This window comes from Pituophis catenifer, unplaced genomic scaffold, assembly GCF_029215685.1.
Source record: "Pituophis catenifer annectens isolate HBS135680 unplaced genomic scaffold, rPitCat1.0.hap2 SCAF_1, whole genome shotgun sequence".
Classification (NCBI taxonomy): Eukaryota; Metazoa; Chordata; class Lepidosauria; order Squamata; family Colubridae; genus Pituophis; species Pituophis catenifer.
This window is the reverse complement of record NW_027256881.1, coordinates 335904061-335922538: the sequence shown is the minus strand read 5'-3', so window position 1 is coordinate 335922538 and position 18478 is coordinate 335904061. Positions and strand designations below refer to the sequence as shown.

The window sequence follows — 18478 nt, the reverse complement described above, 5'->3', positions numbered from 1 at the left end:
CAAAAATCAATATTAAATCCCGATGAGAGAGAAATCCTGCGTAATTCCATCCCCTCCCAAAACACCAGTCTTGGCTGTCTTCTGAACAAAGCGAGGGAGAAATTCCCTGAGAATGGGGCTCCAGCACGAGTCTGAAAGCTCAGAAGACTAAATCTCTGGTCCAGTGGTGGAATTCAACTTTTTTAACTACTGGAACTGTGGGCGTGGCTTGGTGGGCATGGTGTTGCTTGGTGGGCGTGGCAGGGGAAGGATACTGCAAAATCTCCATTCCCACCCCACTCTGGGGCCAGTCAGAGGTGGTATTTGCCGGTTCTTCGAACTACTCAAAATTTCCGCTACCGGTTCTCCAGAACCTGTCAGAATGATAGCAGTGTTCCAATATCTCAGGGGTTGCCGCAAAGAAGAGGGAGTCAAACTATTCTCCAAAGCACCTGAGGGTAGAACAAGAAGCAATCGGTGGAAACTAATCAAGGAGAGAAGCAATTTAGAACTAAGGAGAAATTTCCTGACAGAACAATTGATAAGTGGAACAACTTGCTGACAGAACAGGGGTGGGTTCTACTTACCTTTACTACCGGTTCGCAGCGGGGTCGCGCACGTTTTCTGCATGCGCAGAAGCGTTTTGGTGATGTTGGGGTCAGTGGGCGGAGCCTCCCACCAGTTTTACTACCGGTTCTATAGAACCAGTGCAAACCAGGGGCAACCCACCACTGCTGCAGAAGCTGTGAATGCTCCAACACTGGAAGTTTTTAAGAAGATGTTGGATAACCATTTGTCTCAAGTGGTGTAGAGTTTCCTGCCTGGGCAGGGGGTTGGACTAGAAGACCTCCAAGGTCCCTTCCAACTCTGTTATTCTATTCTATTCTATTCTATTCTATTCTATTCTATTCTATTCTATTCTATTCTATTCTATTCTATTCTATTCTATTCTACCTGCTGAATAGTACCCCTGCTCTGGTCTCAATGACCCATCCCAAGGGTGGGTTCTACTTACTTTTACTACCAGTTTGCAATGGGATCGCGCACGTGCCTTGCTTCTGCGCATGCGCAGATCGCTGATGATGACATCCGGGGTGGTGGGTTCCTCCCGGTTCAGCCCGGTTCTCCCGAGCTGTTAGTGGTGACGATATGACGTCACCGAACCGAATCTGCCCCCCCACCCCCCGCATTACTCTTACCTTTTATTTGGCCCCACCCCCAATCTATTGCTGCCTCCTGAGTCCCAGCTGATGGCTAAAAGGAAAAAAACTGTTTAAACTCTTGCTGTGGGGCTTCAAAGGGCCGCCCTTCAGCTGATCAGTGTTAAAAGAAAACAAATGAGTAGACTGATGCCTGCAAAAATACATGAGTAGATAAGTGCCTGCAAAAATACATGAGTAGATCGGTACAGCTCTGCAAGCAGTTAAAAGCCTGGTAGACCAGTACCTCTGCTAAATCCTAAATAATTGTCACATGACCATCAAGCCATGCCCACAAAATAAGCCACGCCCACAGAACTGGTAGTAAAAAAATTTGGAACCCACCCCTTGGCGGGGCCTCCCATCAGTTTTACTACCGGTTCTTGCAACCCACCACTGACCCACCCAGATTGGATCCTGCAACATTGGACATGTATATTTGCCTTCATTCATGTCTCCTGAATCACGGCAAGGAAGGTGCCATTTGAACCTTCAGAGACAAGATGGTTCTGAGGAGACCATGTATGAAGCTACCATAGTGTGCGGAATCTCTCATTTGTTTTAAGGAATAGCTCTCCTCCCTTGCTTACCACAGTGGTTTTCACACTTGATTCTGCCTAAGAGAGAGGAGAAAATGATTTCAACAGTTAACCAAGTTGAGGCATTCTATCCATTCAATGTGTATTACTTTGCAGATCTACTCAGAAGTAAAACCCACTGCAATTTTTAAAAAAGTTGTTGGATAGGTAAGCAAGGAGCCGCTCAACAGGCAGAAGATTCACGATTTTCAATTGCATTTATTGGAATTATCTTCAATAAGTTTTACCTTGGAAGAAGCATTCTCACCCACTGCCACATCAAAAGAGGATTTCATTCGCGAAGAGTTATTGCCGGTTGCTTTATTAAGGGAAACATACCCACCCGGTGCCATCTTAGAAGAAGGGGCAGGTCAGCAACCCGTCTTGGGAGATTCCAAGAGCCAGAAGAGCCTGGTGGCGCAGCAGACTAATAGCCTGTTATTAACATTCAGCTGCCTGCAATTACTGAAAGTTCGAATCTCACCAGGCTCAAGGTTGATTCAGCCTTCCATCCTTTCTAAGGTAGGTAAATTGAGGATCCAGTTTGTGGGGGCAATAGGCTGACTTTGTATAAATATACAAAAGTATGAAGGCTATTGCTTAATGCATTGTAAGCCACCCTGAGTCTCCAGAGAAGGACGGCATATAAATCAAATTAAAAAAAAAAAAAATTCCACTGGCCTGGCATTAGAGCAGGACCCACAGGGTGCTTAGATCTGTGACTCTGCCAGCGAAAATGGAGCTTGGGAGGGCCCAGTTTTCACAGGCAGACATTTGCAGGAAGCCATTGCAGCCAAAATGGAACTTGGGAGTCCGTTTTCGCTGGCAGAGCACTTGGGACACCAAAGGTACCCCAGACCCAAGTGACGTTGAGCTGGCCCAGGGGTGAAATGCTACCGGTTCGCTCTGGTTCAGGCAAACCAGTAGTAATAAAAACTACCGGTTCGGGCAAATCGGTAGTAAAAAAAAGCTACCGGTTCGGGCAAACCAGTAGTTAAAAAAAGCTACCGGTTCCTCTGAAATCCTGCTTTCAAGCAAAGCTAAACTGCGCTGCACAGCTGATTCCCCCCCCCCCCCGTGCTGTTCTACTTACCTTCCCAAGCCTCCTTTTGGTGTGCATGGCACATGTGCATACAGTGCGTATTTGGCACGCAGTGCGCATGCGCGGCCAGCAAACCGGTAGCAAACTGGTTCGGATTTCACCACTGAGCTGGCCCCCGAGGTCAAACACAATCCTAATGCAGCCCTCAATGAAACTGAGTTTGATACCCCTGCATTAGAGGATGCCCCATTTTAGAAGAGGCATCTCCACTTCGTGGTCCATATAGTACAGCAGGCCCTGCCTTAGAAGAGGCATTCCCATCAGCTATCAAACTAATTCAGAACAGAAGAAGGAAATCTCACTTTCAACGATGGCGTCCTGTAGCATTTTGATTTGTTCTTCAAAAATAGAGTCCAGTTTTTTGGGAAGGTCACCTGGGAAAACCAAGAGATCCAGCAGGTCAGAAATATGAGAAACACAACCAAAACAACAAACCAGCATTATTGTCAAGCCACCCAACCAAATTCCAATTAGTCAACGGAATACTTTTTCAATGGCTATTTATAGCTGCAAAACCAGGAGTCAGAAAAAGGCAGATGGGAGAAAGGTGGATGGCTTTGAACTGTGGTGCTGGAGTAAGGTGACCAGACGTCCCGCTTTTGGCGGGACAGTCCCGCTTTTGAGCAATTTGTCCCGCGTCCCGCGGCGTTTTAAAAAAGTCCCGATTTTTCATTCTGCCTCCTGGTTCCCGGCTGCCTCCTGAATCCCCGCTGATGGCTAGAGGGAAAAAACCTGTTTAAACTCTTGCCGCGGGGCTTCAAAGGGCCGCCCTACGTTAATTAGCTCGGCTTCCCCCTCTCAGCTGATTTGCACAGGGCTCTGCTCTTGCTAAATTGCTCAGTTTTTTTTCCTCTTTGTGCAAACCAAGCTCAAAACGAAAGTGAAAGTAAAACAGGCTGTTGGCTTTGCGGTTTGCTTGCAACGTTGGAAAATTAGGCAGCAGATTTATTTTCCTTTTCCTCACCAAAAAAGGTAAGTGCAAACAATGGAAAATTATTTAGGGCAAAAGAGGAGAGTTCAAGATTTTAAAACACAAAAGAAAAAAAAGCTCTTTTTAACTAGGGAATTGTAATAATTGAGATATTATTAATTGTATACTGTGTTGAAAGCAGAAATGGTTAAGTTGTGGTTTGGAGGAATATATGGGGGAAATTATTTGGTTTATTATTATTGGTAAGTATAATCAATTGATTTGTAAGAAATTGGATTGCATAGAAATAATTGGAATATTCATGTTCATATTGATTAATATACAAAAAAGATAGTTATATAACTAATTGATTTATATTAAAATGTTGAATTTGTATTAAACAACTGTATTACATAATTACATAATTAACCAATGTGAGGATGGATATAAAAATAGATGACAATGGGAAGGGGTATAAAATAGAATAGAAGGGAAAAATTGAATTTGATTAAGATTAGAGATGAGGATGAAGGGTAATATTGTTTTTTTAAAAAAATAGATGAGGAATAAATATGGCAAAAAGGAAATATAGAAATTGTAAATTTAATTGAAATGACTAAACACTGTTTAAATTTGTGAACCAGCCAAATATTCTGTTCAAAGAAAATACATTGTATGTATGTGTGTTTCTAATTATTGCTATTTATTCATATTTTATTCTTTAAAGTTTAACAATTCATTCTTTATCTTAATATCTTTATATTTGTTTGGGGTTGGCTTTCTTCCCTTTCATCTTTTTTATTGTACAGCAATCTTTCTCCTCAAACCTACCACCTCTCTTTTCTTTCCTTCTTACTTTCTCTTCCCCCCCTCTTCTTCTCCTCCCTACTTCCTCTTCCTTTCTCCTTCTCCTCCTCTCTTCCTCCCTCTCTTAACCGTCACTCCTACTCTAATTTCCCTTCCCTTCCTTCATCCCTCTCAATTACTGTATCCTTTTATGCATATGGACTACTCAGAGGGCTGAAAAAGTTATTTTTGACTGGTCCTCGCACTTTTGACCAGTCCTCGAACTTACGACTGTCCTCACATTTTACATTTTTGCCCTATCTTGTCATCATGGTGAAGAGAAGCAGTTGTGAAATGAGTGACATGGTTGTTAAGAATGCTGCACGGGCATAAATGTGAGGATGGTCATAAGTGTGAGGACCAGTCAAAAGTGCGAGGACCTGTCAGAAATGACTTTTTTCAGCCCTCTGGTTAGTCCTTTTGTGCATATGGACTACTCAGAGGGCTGAAAAAGTTATTTTTGACTGGTCCTCGCACTTTTGACCAGTCCTCGAACTTACGACTGTCCTCACATTTTACATTTTTGCCCTATCTTGTCATCATGGTGAAGAGAAGCAGTTGTGAAATGAGTGACATGGTTGTTAAGAATGCTGCACGGGCATAAATGTGAGGATGGTCATAAGTGTGAGGACCAGTCAAAAGTGTGAGGACCTGTCAGAAATGACTTTTTTCAGCCCTCTGGTTAGTCCTTTTGTGCATATGGACTACTCAGAGGGCTGAAAAAGTTATTTTTGACTGGTCCTTGCACTTTTGACCAGTCCTCGAACTTACGACTGTCCTCACATTTTACGTTTTTGCCCTATCTTGTCACCATGGTGAAGAGAAGCAGTTGTGAAATGAGTGACATGGTTGTTAAGAATGCTGCACGGGCATAAATGTGAGGATGGTCATAAGTGTGAGGACCAGTCAAAAGTGTGAGGACCTGTCAGAAATGACTTTCCAGCCCTCTGAGTAGTCCCTATACACATAGCCATGGCCACCCAGTCACATGACCAGCTAGCCACGCCCACCCAGTCACATGGCCTCCAAGCCACGCCCACACAATAAGCCACGCCCACAATGGTGTCCCTCTTACCAATGTTAAAATCTGTTCACCTTACCCTATACACATAGCCATGGCCACCCGGTCACATGACCAGCTAGCCACGCCCACCCAGTCACATTGCCAGCTAGCCACGCCCACAAAATAAGCCACGCCCACAATGTCCCTCTTTACCAATGTTAAAATCTGGTCACCTTATGCTGGAGACAATCATTACCATAGATTGCAACAAAGTCCTAGACCAGTGATGGCTAACCTTTTTGCCGTGGCATGCCAAAAGCGGGGGGGGAGCAGGGAGGTCGCCCACATGCGTGCCCACATCCATAATTCAATGCACCCCGCCCCCACCCCGCACAGTGGGCCCGGTAGGCCCATTTTTCACCCTCCCCAGGATCCAGAGGCTTTCTAGAAGGCTGGGGAGGGCGAAAACTGCCTTCCCCATCCCACCAGAGGCCCTCTGGAGGCCAGAAACAGCCCATTTCCCAATTTCCGGTGGGACTGGAAGGCCCAAAAATCAGCTGGCCGGCACACATATGCACTCAGCTGGAGCTGAGCTACGGCAGTGCTCGCATGCCCACTGATATGGCTCCATGTGCCACCTGTGGCACCCATGCCATAGGTTCACCATCACGGTCCTAGACCAAACCTCCCCAAAAATATCACTTCAACTCAAAATCACCAAACAAAGGTTATCATACTTTGGCCGTGTCATGCAAGCTGACTCACTCGAAAAATCAATCATGTTGGGAGTGATCAGTGGAAAAAAGAGAATGGGACACCCCAGTACAGGGATGGCAAACCTTTTCAGCACCAAATGCCAAAAAGATCACGCGGAAATGTCACACACTCACACTCATCGCAGCCACACTCCAGAAAAACCGAACTTCTGAGTCCTAGCGCACATATATGCCCGACAATCAGCTGACCGGTGTGCATGCGCAGGCCGGTTTTCGGCAGTGCCACATATGCAAAGGGATCGTGCTCCGGAAAAGCCAAACTTCTGGATTCTGGTGCGCATGTGCATCCAACAATCAGCTGGCAGGTGCGCAGGCACACACCGGTTTTCAGCACTGCCGTGCGCGCAAAGGACAGCTGGTCATCGTACGCACATGCGTGCCAGAAACCTGGAAGACAAATAGGCAAGGCTGTGCATGCCAGGCGATATGGTTTTGTGTGCCACTTTAGGCACGCGTTCCATAAGTTCCCCATCACGGCCTTAGTACCTTGACTGGACACTATAAAAAATGACATTGGGATGACCATAGAGCAAGGGTGTCAAACTTGATTTCATTGAGGGCTCATTTGAGCTCCATTTTCGATGGCAGAGGATTGCAGGAGGCCGTCCCAGCCAAAAACGGAGATTGGGAGCCTGCTTTCGCTGCAGAGGCACTGCGGGCTGGTCCTTCGCTGTTTCCAGGGCAGCCCCACGGGCCAGATCTAAGCACCCCACAGGCTGGATCTGACCCGAATTGAGTTTGACACCCCTGCCATAGAGGATCTGAAGGAGGCAGTGCGAGACAGGGGGGCATGGAGAATACTGATCCATAGAATGGCAAGTGACAGACATGACTCAGTGGCTGATGCCAAGCAATCCAATGCATGAATGTTTGGGAACAGCTCTGCTGAAACTTAAAAGGATTTAGTAAACATGCAGAATATATCCGGATCATAGGATTTTCGGCTCTCCCAGAATTTGGACAATTCAGCAACCGGATTTACAAAATCCCCTTGATTTAGGGAGATAATGGTTGAGATTACACTCCACACTGAGCCGTAATATGATTTATGTGTTTTGACTTAACACAATGCTGTACCTATATATCTATTCTCTTTTTTAAGCATTACTGTTCCTCTGACATTTTTGTTCTGATTCTGGGAATTGTAGTACGATGATTCAATTATTCTTCTAGGTAGAAAAAAAAATATCCAAATCTCTTTAAACACTCAGGTTATGAAACAGCAAGTCTTGAGAATGGCAGGATTTTTTACTATTTGAATTTAATAGAAATATTTTGGTTAATTTTGGACTTCTAGGCTAGAAACCAGGAGACTGTAAATTCTAGTCCTGCCTTAGGCGCACAGTCAACTGAGTGATTTTAGGCTAGTCACTTTCTTTCAGTCCTAGGAAGGAGTCAGTGGCATCTAATTCTGAAATCTTACCAAGAAAACTGCCAGGGACTGATTAAGGCAGTGACCAGGAATCATTATTGACTCAACACTCCTTACAATTACAGGTAGTCCTCAATTTATGACCACAATTGAGCCCAAAATGGATATTGTTAAGTGAAACATTTGTTAAATGAGCTCACTCCATTTTATGACTTTTCTTGCTGCTATTTGCACAGGATGCCAGCTTGTTGTTTTGTGTGTCTTGCAAACCCAAGAAGACAAGAAAAAAACAGCTTAGAGTGAATGCACACAGACAGAAGGAGAACAGGTGAGTTGAAAGGTGAGTTAAGTAAATTTCACACCAATCCAAGTAAAAGCATTTGCATCTACCTGATGATTAAATACAGCAAAGGTAATTCACAACGAAGGCAAGAAAATGACTATGAAGTGTAGTAGTCTGTCTCTGTATATTTACCTGGTTTGTAGGTGTGGTTTTTGAACAACATATCAAGTTTTCCATACACCGTGGTAGCTATGGTGTGCAACTTCTCCACAGCTGGAGAGAGGTGGTTGGGGTGGGGGAAGGAGAGAAAGCAAGAGAATTGTAAACATTCAACCCATCTCCATCTAGATTTTCTTGGGGGAATATCTGAAATCAATCAGTGCTTGATAGAAGTGGCACTATACTACTTATTGTCTTGAAACCTTCCATTTCTTCCAATTCTGGGGACTAACTCTTGTGGCAGTGAGTTCCAGAAGGTGAACTATTATTCCGTTGAAGGCCTCTTGTTTTATAGGGGCAAAATAAGGGGGCGTGCATAAGCGCACCAGCATGCCTACCATCCCTGTCCTACTGTCCCCCTTTATATGTAATCATTTTATGGGTTTATGGCTATGTTTTGCCTATTTATATCCATTTATTTGTGCCATTTTTTTCATGTGTCCATGTCTATGTCTATACTGATACTTGTTTCCTTGTACTTGTTGACAAACAATTAAATAAATAAATAAAGAATACTGACTATTTCAACAGGCAGCAATGCGCTCTAAGTAGCCCCAAACCTTGAACTGCCAACAGTGCTTAGAACAGGGGTCCCCAACTCCCGAGCCACAGCCCACTACTGGGCTGCAGCTCGTTCAGAACTGGGATGCAGAAATGGCAGGCAAACACAGGCACACGCAGCTCCACTTGCACGCAGAGAGGGTGGACAAGTGTCCACACAGCTCCATTTGTGTGAGTGGGTGGCATGCTGCCTGCCACTCACGCAAATGAAGCTGCACACAGGTGCGTGCTGCTCGCAGGGAACCATCCTCTCTCACCCCCTGCCAGTCTGCAAAGCCGGAAAGGTTGGAGACCACTGGCTTAGAACAGGGGTGTCAAGGCCCACGGGCCGAACGTGGCCTGCTGGGTGCTTAAATCTGGGCCATGGGGTCACCCTGGAAACAGCAAAGGACCAGCTTGCAGTGCCTCTGCCAGTGAAAATGGAGCTTAGGAGGGCCGTGCCCAGCCATTTCAGGTTTTTTTCGGCCACAGCAGCCTCCTGCAGCCCTCTGCCAGAGAAAATGGAGCTCAGGGGCCATCGCGGCTGAAAACAGGACCCAGGAGCCTATTTTTGCTGGCAGAGCACTCAGGTAACCATAGGCACCCGAGACATGAGTGACATCATGCTGGCCACGCCCCCTGGCCACACCCACCCCAGCCTCCCGAGGTCAAACACAACCTTGATGCAGCCCTCAATGAAATCGAGTTTGACACCCCTGGCTTAGAACATCCCATTCCCACATATTAAGCTGGTTTGTTATGTCTTAAGTAGCTTGCAACAAACAGAAATCCAACTGGTGAAGCCTCCTTTTCGGCTCGGCTACTATATTGGAGAGAGAGAGAGAGAGATCCAGTGACTCATAGGAGAAGGGGAGGACCAAATAACCGGGTCCTATGAGCCAGAATGAGTTGTCAACTCTAGTTATACCTTGGTTTGAAGAATCTAGGACTGAGCTCTGTTTGAAGCCCAGAAGAAATACGGTAGATATATGGGCCAGCCCTGCTTGGGAGACAACTCACGTATGTCGGGGGAAATCTTGAGGTTCAATTCCTGAAGAGTATCTTGAGCCCAGCCCCGTAGCCTCCGTCCTGCTACTGGCACGACACCGAGACCCCAAGACTTGCGACTCAATTTTGGGGCATAAGAGGAAAAGTGGCTTGAGAAATTGGAGTCACACTGCAAGCAAGCCAGAGAAAGGCAAGGCTCAAGAAGCAGAACAATTGCTAAGGCCACAGAGAGGCTTTCGCAACCCATTCTCGGCTGCGTTCCTTATTCCAGAACATGACATCCCCAGACCAGACAATGGCGGCCCTGGTGGCGCATTCTGCTTCCATAGAACTCTCCAGAACAGATGCAGCTGTTCTAGAACAGCCCCACCCAGTCTGGTGTCCTCCAAGAACTTTGCACTTCAATTCCTAGAATTCCCCAGAAGAAGGAAGTCAGGCAGGAATTCTGGGAGCAAAAGATCAATGCCTTTGGCGTCAACAAACTGAACGCGGCTATTCAAGAACCCTTAAATGAATGTTTCTCAAACTTGGTAATTTTAAGTTGTGTGGACTTCAACTCCCAGAATTCCCCAGCCAGCATGCTGAAGTTAGGTGTTTCAAGAACTAGGAGCAACAAATAATAACAACATATTTTGAAATATATGGCTGTTTCTTTCTTTTTTGAAAGGAAGATTGAGATAAAGATTAGGGTATTGTTTTCTATGTGACTGTTTGTCTGGAATTAATCCCTGCTTATCTGGTTGTTGCTGCAGGAAGGAATGTATTCTGGTCTTTTGTGTTATGAGATTATAGAGTTTTCACTGTGCCTTCTGACTGCTAGTTAGTGTTCACAAATGTGCTCTATTAGCACATTCTAATCACAAACTAATAGCACTCTATTTGTTTTCTACATTTAAATTTAATAAATGTAATAAATAAAAACAGGGGCTGTTACAATCCTCACATTGTGCGTGGTTGATGACTCCTGTTTTTATTCTTGGGCTATTGGGTTGTGTGTTTTACCTAAGATGTTTTGAACGGCTTCAGTTGTGTGCTACGATGAAGCTGTATCGTTTTAATAATCTGTTATTTGTTTCTGACATGTTTTTGATGTTTTGGAATCACTGTATATGAATTGGGTGGCTATACAAATTTGTTAAATTAAACAAATTAAATTTTAAAAAATGGCAGTGTTATGCTTTTCATAGTTTGCATTGGTTGTGCAGTAGTGGTCAGACATTTTTTTGGTAAAATTGGCTGGGAATTCATTTTGTTGGAAAATGTTATATAGGTGATTTTTTCCTTTTTGTGGGGTTCCGGGCAGTGGTGGGATTCAAATAATTTTGAATTATTTGAATAATTTTCTGCCCTAATGATTTCTTCCAACAACCAGTTCACCAAACTGCTCAGAAAGTTAACAACCGGTTCTCCCGAAGTGGTGCGAACTGGCTGAATCCCACCATTGGTTCCGGGTTGCTACAGTATGTTTGTGCGCATTTGAATAATTTTCTTACACAACTCCTCTTTGGAGGGAGGGTCATTAATTTGGTAGCAGAACACTTGTTTAGTGTGGGATGTCCCTAAGGTGCTTTTTCAGTTGTTCAAAACAACAACTTTCTTGTTTTTTCTTTTGAAGACATTTCGCTTCTCATCCAAGAAGCTTCTTCAGTTCTGACAGGATAGTGGGGAATGGAAGGATTTACCATATTTTTCAGAGTATAAGACGCACCTTCCCCCCCTAAAAGGGGGTAAAAATTTAGGTGCGTCTTATACACCAAACGTAATCCCGCCCACCATTGGTCTCCACCCTTTGGCCTCTGCCTCCCAGCAGTTTACCTCCTTGCAGCAAACAGCAAGAAGAAACAGCCCATTTCAGCTTCAGCACAGCCTAATTAGCACAAGTTAATTAAGAGGAGCCTGGTGGTGCAGTGGACTAAACTACTGTTAAAGTAGTAATTAGCTGCCAGCTGCCTGCAATTACTGCAAGTTCAATTCTCACCAGGCTCAAGGTTGACTCAGCCTTCCATCCTTCCGAGGTAGGTAAAATGAGGACCCGGTTTATGGGGGCAATAAGCTGACTTTGTATAAAATAGAACACCACTTAGGGGGGACCGAAAGCCCTACTAAGCAGGTATATAAAAAAGTATGAAGGCTATTGCTTAAAAGCATTGTAAGCCGCCCTGAATCTCCAGAGAAGGGCGGCATATAAATCAAATAAATAAATAAATAAATAAGTTGATTGGATTGGCCTCCCGACTCTCAGCTGTTTTGCTCTCAGCTGTTTTGCTCGGGCCTCTGCTGCTTGCTGCAAGGAGGTAAATTGCTGGGAGCTGATTTTTTTTCTTTTTGTGCTAATCAAGCTATGCTGAAAACGAAAATGAAAGTAAAGCAGGCTATTTGCTGTTTGCTGCAACGAGGCAAAATTGCTGGGAGGCAGAGACAGATTTCTTTTTCTTGTTTTCCTTACCAAAAAAGATAGGTGCATCTTATAGTCTGGAGCGTCTTATACTCCGAAAAATACGGTATATTCCTTGCAAACAGCTAGTAATTTCCATCCTTTTAGAGCAGGGCTGTCAAACTCGCGTCGTCATGGCAGCATCACATGACGTATTGGGACTTTTCCCCCCTTCGCTAAACAAGGTGGGGGCGGAGCCAGCACGTGACACAACTGGCCCGCAAGCCACAACTTTGACACCCTTGTTTTAGAGGTTCCTTGAAGCACTTGGAGGTTTATCTGTGTCTCAGGCTCACAAAAGACCAGCAGTCTGCAAGGAATATAAATCCTTCCATTCCCCATTATCCTGTCAGAGCTGAAGAAGCTTCTTGGATGAGAAGTGAAATGTCTTCAAAGAAAAAACAAGAAAGTCCAATTGCCTCCTGGAAAAGCACCTTTGGGACAACCATAACCTGGATGACTGAGAATCTCTACAGACTTTTAGTGTGGGATGTTTCTTGATAGACTTGTGTTTCTAATTTGCCACTATTTCCTCTGCTAATGAGGAAGCTGGAAAGGGTAGTGGCTTGTTTTTGCCTTCCTTTGTGAATTTTATTCCTTTGAAGATGTTGATTGCTTCATGTGTCTTCTCCAGCTGTTCCTTTTTTATTACGATGAAGGTGTCATATACATACCAGATCCATACTTTTGATTTATTTTATTTATTTATTTATTTATTTATTTATTTATTTATTTATTTATTTATTTATTTATTTATTTATTTATTTTTATTTCTATACCGCCCTTCTCCTGAGGGACTCAGGGCGGTGTACAGCCGAGATAAAACATTGCATATAAAATTTAAAAACAGTTTAAAAAACAATTAAATAATTTCGGCCCAAGATTTAAAAACAACCCAATTAAAACCAAATTCAATTAAAACTGAGAGGATGGGATCAAGCCAGCCCAGCTAGATGGAATAGGTGTGTTTCCAGGGCCCGACGAAAAGTCCGGAGGTCTGATATCGTATGTATCTCAGGGGGTAGGTCATTCCAGAGGGCAGGTGCTGCCACAGAGAAGGCTCTCCCCCTGGGAGTCGCCAGCCGGCACTGTCTGGCCGACGGCACCCTGAGGAGGCCCTCTCTGTGCGAGCGAACCGGTCGGTGGGAGGCTATTGGCGGCAGAAGGCGGTCTCGCAGATACCCCGGCCCTAAGCCATGGAGCGCTTTAAAGGTGGTCACCAACACCTTGAAGCGCACCCGGAAGACCACAGGAAGCCAGTGCAGCTCGCGCAGGAGAGGTGTCATATGTGAGCGCCCCGTCGCTCCCATAATCCCCCGCGCGGGCCGCATTCTGGACTAACTGTAGCCTCCGGGTGCACCCCAAGGGGAGCCCCATGTAGAGAGCATTGCAGTAGTCCAGGCGGGAAGTGACGAGTGCTTGAGTGACCGTGCGTAGGGAGTCCCGATCCAGAAAGGGGCTTTCTGATTATATGCATGGGAGCGTTATAGTTTCTAGACACTGCATTACGTGAGAATAAGTCATTTTATGGATGTTTCTGATTGGTTGGTATAGAAGTCCATCAAACAGAAAATAAGTAGTGAGGCAGCAGTTGAAGTGGTCCATGATTCTAGATATTTTGATCTGATTGTATTTGACTAGTTCAGGTGTTAGAATAGAATAGAGCTGGAAGGGATCTTGGAGGTGTTTTAGTCCAGCAGGGTGCTCAAGCACGAGACCCTATACCAGTGATGGCTAACCTTTTTGCTGTCATGTGCCAAAAGTGGGGGAAGTGTGAGGGAGGGTGTCGCGCGTGCCCACACCCATAATTCATTGCCCCCCAGGCCCCCCCACAGACACACGTGCCCGGTAGGTCTGTTTTTCGCCCTCCCCAGGCTCCAGAGGCTTTCCTGGAGGCTGGAAATGGCCCTTTTTCCGACTTCCGGTGGCCCAGAAGGCCTGAAAATCAGCTGGCTGGTGTGCGCATGCGTGCTGGAACTGAGCTAGGGCAACGGTCACGTCCCCACAGATATGGCTCCGTGTGCCACCTGTGGCATGTGTGCCATAGGTTCACCATCACGACCCTATACCAGTGATAGTAAAGTGCCCAAACTGGAATGTATGTGCATGTATCTGCATGTGCACACGCCGGAGCGCTGGAAACCCAAAGACCAGCTGTCTGGCGTGTGCATGCCTGTTTTTTTACCGTTTTGGGGGCCATTTTCGAATCCGACTGAACACTGGTGAGGTCTCATATTAAGACCTACCTAGTGGCGATAAAAGCGGCGAAATCTAGTTATTTTGCCGCTCTTATCGCGTCATCAGATAATCGCCCAGCCGCCCTGTTTAGGGTGACCCGCTCCCTCCTCCATCTGGAAGTGCGGGATGATCCCTTGCAGGGTCGAGCTGAGGATTTTGTGCAGTATCTGTATGACAAGATCGCTCAGATTCGGGAAGGCCTGGCCTCTGACTGGGTGAATCCGGACGGGATGACTGAGGAAAGTCTTGAGAGTGTTATCTGGAAGGAGTTCGATCCTGTGGCTCCCGAGGACGTGGACAGGATCCTGGGACGGCTGAACGCGACATGTTTATTGGACCCGTGTCCCTCCTGGTTGGTACTGGCTTCCCGGGAGGTTACACGAGGCTGGCTCCAGAGGATTGTTAACGCTTCTTTGAGTGAGGGGGTCCTGCCGGCTGCTTTGAAAGAAGCGGTGGTGAGGCCCCTCCTCAAGAAGCCTTCTCTGGATCCGGCTATATTGGCTAACTATCGTCCAGTCTCCAACCTTCGCTTTGTTGCGAAGATTGTTGAGAGTGTGGTGGCGAGGCAGCTTCCCCGGTACCTGGATGAAGCTGTCTATCTAGACCCGCTCCAGTCCAGCTTCCAACCTGGGTACAGCACGGAAACGGCATTGGTCGCGTTGGTGGATGATCTCTGGAGGGCTCGGGATAGGGGTTGCTCCTCTATCCTGGTCCTGTTAGATCTCTCAGCGGCTTTTGATACCATCGACCATGATATCATGTTGCACCGGTTGAAGGGGCTGGGGGTGGGGGGCACTGTTCTGCGGTGGTTCTCCTCCTACCTCTCTGACCGGTCGCAATCTGTGTTGACAGGGGGGCAGCGGTCGACCCCGAGGCACCTTGCGTGTGGGGTGCCACAAGGGTCAGTCCTCTCACCCCTTCTGTTCAACATTTATGTAAAGCCGCTGGGTGAGATCATCCGTGGCTTTGGGGTGGAGTTCCATCAGTACGCTGACGATACTCAGCTGTACATCTCCACCCCAGGCCACCCCAACGATGCCCTTGAAGTGATGTCCCAGTGTCTGGAGGCCGTGCGGGCCTGGATGGGGAGAAACAGGCTCCGACTCAACCCTTCCAAGACCGAGTGGCTGTGGCTTCCGGCGTCCCGATATAGCCAGCTGGTGCCATCGCTGGCTATTGTGGGCGAATCACTGGCCCCCACGGAGAGGGCTCCCAACTTAGGCGTCCTCCTGGATCCACGGCTGTCTTTAGAAGAACACATGACGGCTGTGGCCAGGGGGGCTTTTTATCAGGTTCGCCTGATACGCCAGTTGCGCCCCTTTCTGGATCGGGACTCCCTATGCACGGTCACTCAAACACTCGTCACTTCCCGCCTGGACTACTGCAATGCTCTCTACATGGGGCTCCCCTTGGGGTGCACCCGGAGGCTACAGTTAGTCCAGAATGCGGCCGCGCGGGGGATTATGGGAGCGAAGGGGCGCTCACATATGACACCTCTCCTGCGCGAGCTGCACTGGCTTCCTGTGGTCTTCCAGGTGCGCTTCAAGGTGTTGGTGACCACTTTTAAAGCGCTCCATGGCTTAGGGCTAGGGTATCTGCGAGACCGCCTTCTGCCGCCAATAGCCTCCCACTGACCGGTTCGCTCGCACAGAGAGGGCCTCCTCAGGGTGCCGTCGGCCAGACAGTGTCGGCTGGCGACCCCCAGGGGAAGACCCTTCTCTGTGGCAGCACCCGCCCTCTGGAATGACCTACCCCCTGAGATACGCACGATATCAGACCTCCGGACTTTTCGTCGGGCCCTGAAAACACACCTATTCCATCTAGCTGGGCTGGCTTGATCCCATCCTCTCAGTTTTAATTGAATTTGGTTTTAATTGGGTTGTTTTTAATATCTTGGGCCGAAATTATTTAATTGTTTTTTAAATTGTTTTTAAATTTTATATGCAATGTTTTATCTTGGCTGTACACCGCCCTGAGTCCCGCAGGAGAAGGGCGGTATAGAAATAAAATAATAATAATAATAATAATAATAATAATAATAATAATAATTTTCAGGTTGTTTTAGGGGCTGTTTTCAGAATGTTTTTCAGGCTGTTTTCCAGGTCGTTTTCCGGGCATTTTTTGAGCTGTTTTCAGGCTGTTTTTCGGGCTGAAAAAATGGCCCTAAAACAGCCCAGAAAATGGCCTGAAAACGACCTAAAAATGGCCCAAAAAACGGCCTGAAAAAGACCCGGAAACGGCCTGGAAAACAGACTGAAAACAGCCCAAAAAAGGCCCAAAAGAGGCCCATAAATGGCCTGGCTTGTTTTTTGGCTGTTTTCAGGCTGATTTCCGCTCTGGTACTCGCGACGACCAGCTGGCCGGCACATATGTGCACACCGGAAACCAAAAGAGCAGCTGACGACAGCGCGTGTGCCTACAGAGAGGGCTCTGAGTGCCACCTGTGGCACGCGTGTCATAGGTTCGCCATCACGGCCCTATACCATTCCAGACAAGTGAGTGTCCAGTTTCTTCTTAAAAGCCTCCAGCGATGGAGCTCCCACGATTTCTGAAGGCAACCTGTTCCACTGGTTAATTGTGTGTTGTGGTTGTACAAGTAGTCCTTGAGTTATGACCGTAATTGAGCTTGGTAATTATGATCATAAGTCATGATGGTCATAAAGTGGGTCACCATATGACCGGACTCAATTTTACAACTTTTGTTTGCAGTGATTTTAAGGAAACACAGTAGTCGTTAAGCAAATCCATTGTTTGCTATAGACTGGGTTTTGCCCGAAACAGGAAGTAAATGCCATTTTCCAGCAAAACCTTAGTAAATTGTAATTTATTTATTATTCGTATTTCTATGTCGCCCAACTCTCCGAGGACTCTGGGCGGCTTACAACCAAGACAGTATAAACAATATACAATAAGAGATGTTAAAAACCCATACACACCGCTCATGGCTGGATCTCACAAGATCGCAATGGTGAGATCAATGGCCCCAAGCCTGCATGTCCCAGGCCATGTGGCTATGTATTTAGTCATAAATGAACGCTGGTTGCTGAGAAGCCAAAATATGATCATGTGACTTCAGGGGGAGGAAGAACATCATAACTTCAAAATCGGATAAGTAGCTTTAAGGGGGGGCTCGTAATAACTTTGAACAGTTGCTAAATGACCAGTCGTAAGTTGAGGTCTATCTTAAACTGCCGTCTTGGATGCTTTCACTAGTTCTAGGTCTATGAATTTGTTAAATTTATTTATTTGATGAATGTATTTGCTGCCCATCTCGTCGTGGCTTACAACAGTAAAGCGGAAAAAATTATAAAAATGTTTACGTAACAATAGCAAAACAATGAAACAATAAAGTACAATAATACAAATTAAAAGAATGAATATGAATGCGAAGGTGACATGGAATGAAACCATAATTTTTATCTTCTATCTTTAGATGTTTCGTTTCCTGTAGATTCTGTAGTGGGGAATTGCTAGAAAAATGCCCAAGCTTTTTAATATATCCTTTGGCTATCTTTGTAAATTGGGCTCCCCGATAACAAATATAATGTAAGTGTGGATGAATTTAAGCGGCAACTTAAGTGTTTTTAACCATGATATCGTTGGAAGAAATGTCCATCTGGGTTCAGTTCCAAGTGGCGAAAAAGACACTGGATTCATGGAAGTTGCTTGGAAAGAAGGTTTATTGATGAACAGGATCACATGGCTTGAGATCCTGGGCAAAAAAGGCAGAAATGTATTTATTTTATTTTGTCGAGTACATATTAGATAATATATATAAGTATATGCATGAATTGAATACATAAAATGAATACAATTAAAGGGAACATTACGACAGGGATGGTAGGCACCCTGTGCATGCCCCTTACAGACCTCTTAGGAATGGGGTGAGGTTAACAGTAGACAGTCTTAAGGTTAAAGTTTTGGGGGTTTTGGGATGAGACCAGAGTCTGGTAGTGCATTCCAGGCATTAACAACTCTTGTTACTGAAGTC

At 45.8% G+C, this 18478-nt stretch overlaps 1 protein-coding gene across 1 annotated transcript in view; it reads right to left on the bottom strand.

Moving 5' to 3' along the window:
- IZUMO4 (IZUMO family member 4) overlaps nt 1–10062 on the bottom strand; it is a 30577-nt gene extending 20515 nt beyond the window's left edge. The window contains exons 1-4 of the mRNA XM_070931802.1: nt 9828–10062; nt 8241–8321; nt 3161–3232; nt 1769–1795 (exon numbers count right to left, since the gene is read on the bottom strand). Of these exons, the coding sequence (XP_070787903.1) occupies nt 1769–1795; nt 3161–3232; nt 8241–8321; nt 9828–10062 (415 nt within the window). The remainder of the gene's footprint in view (nt 1–1768; nt 1796–3160; nt 3233–8240; nt 8322–9827) is intronic.
- Nucleotides 10063–18478: the final 8416 nt, after the last annotated feature.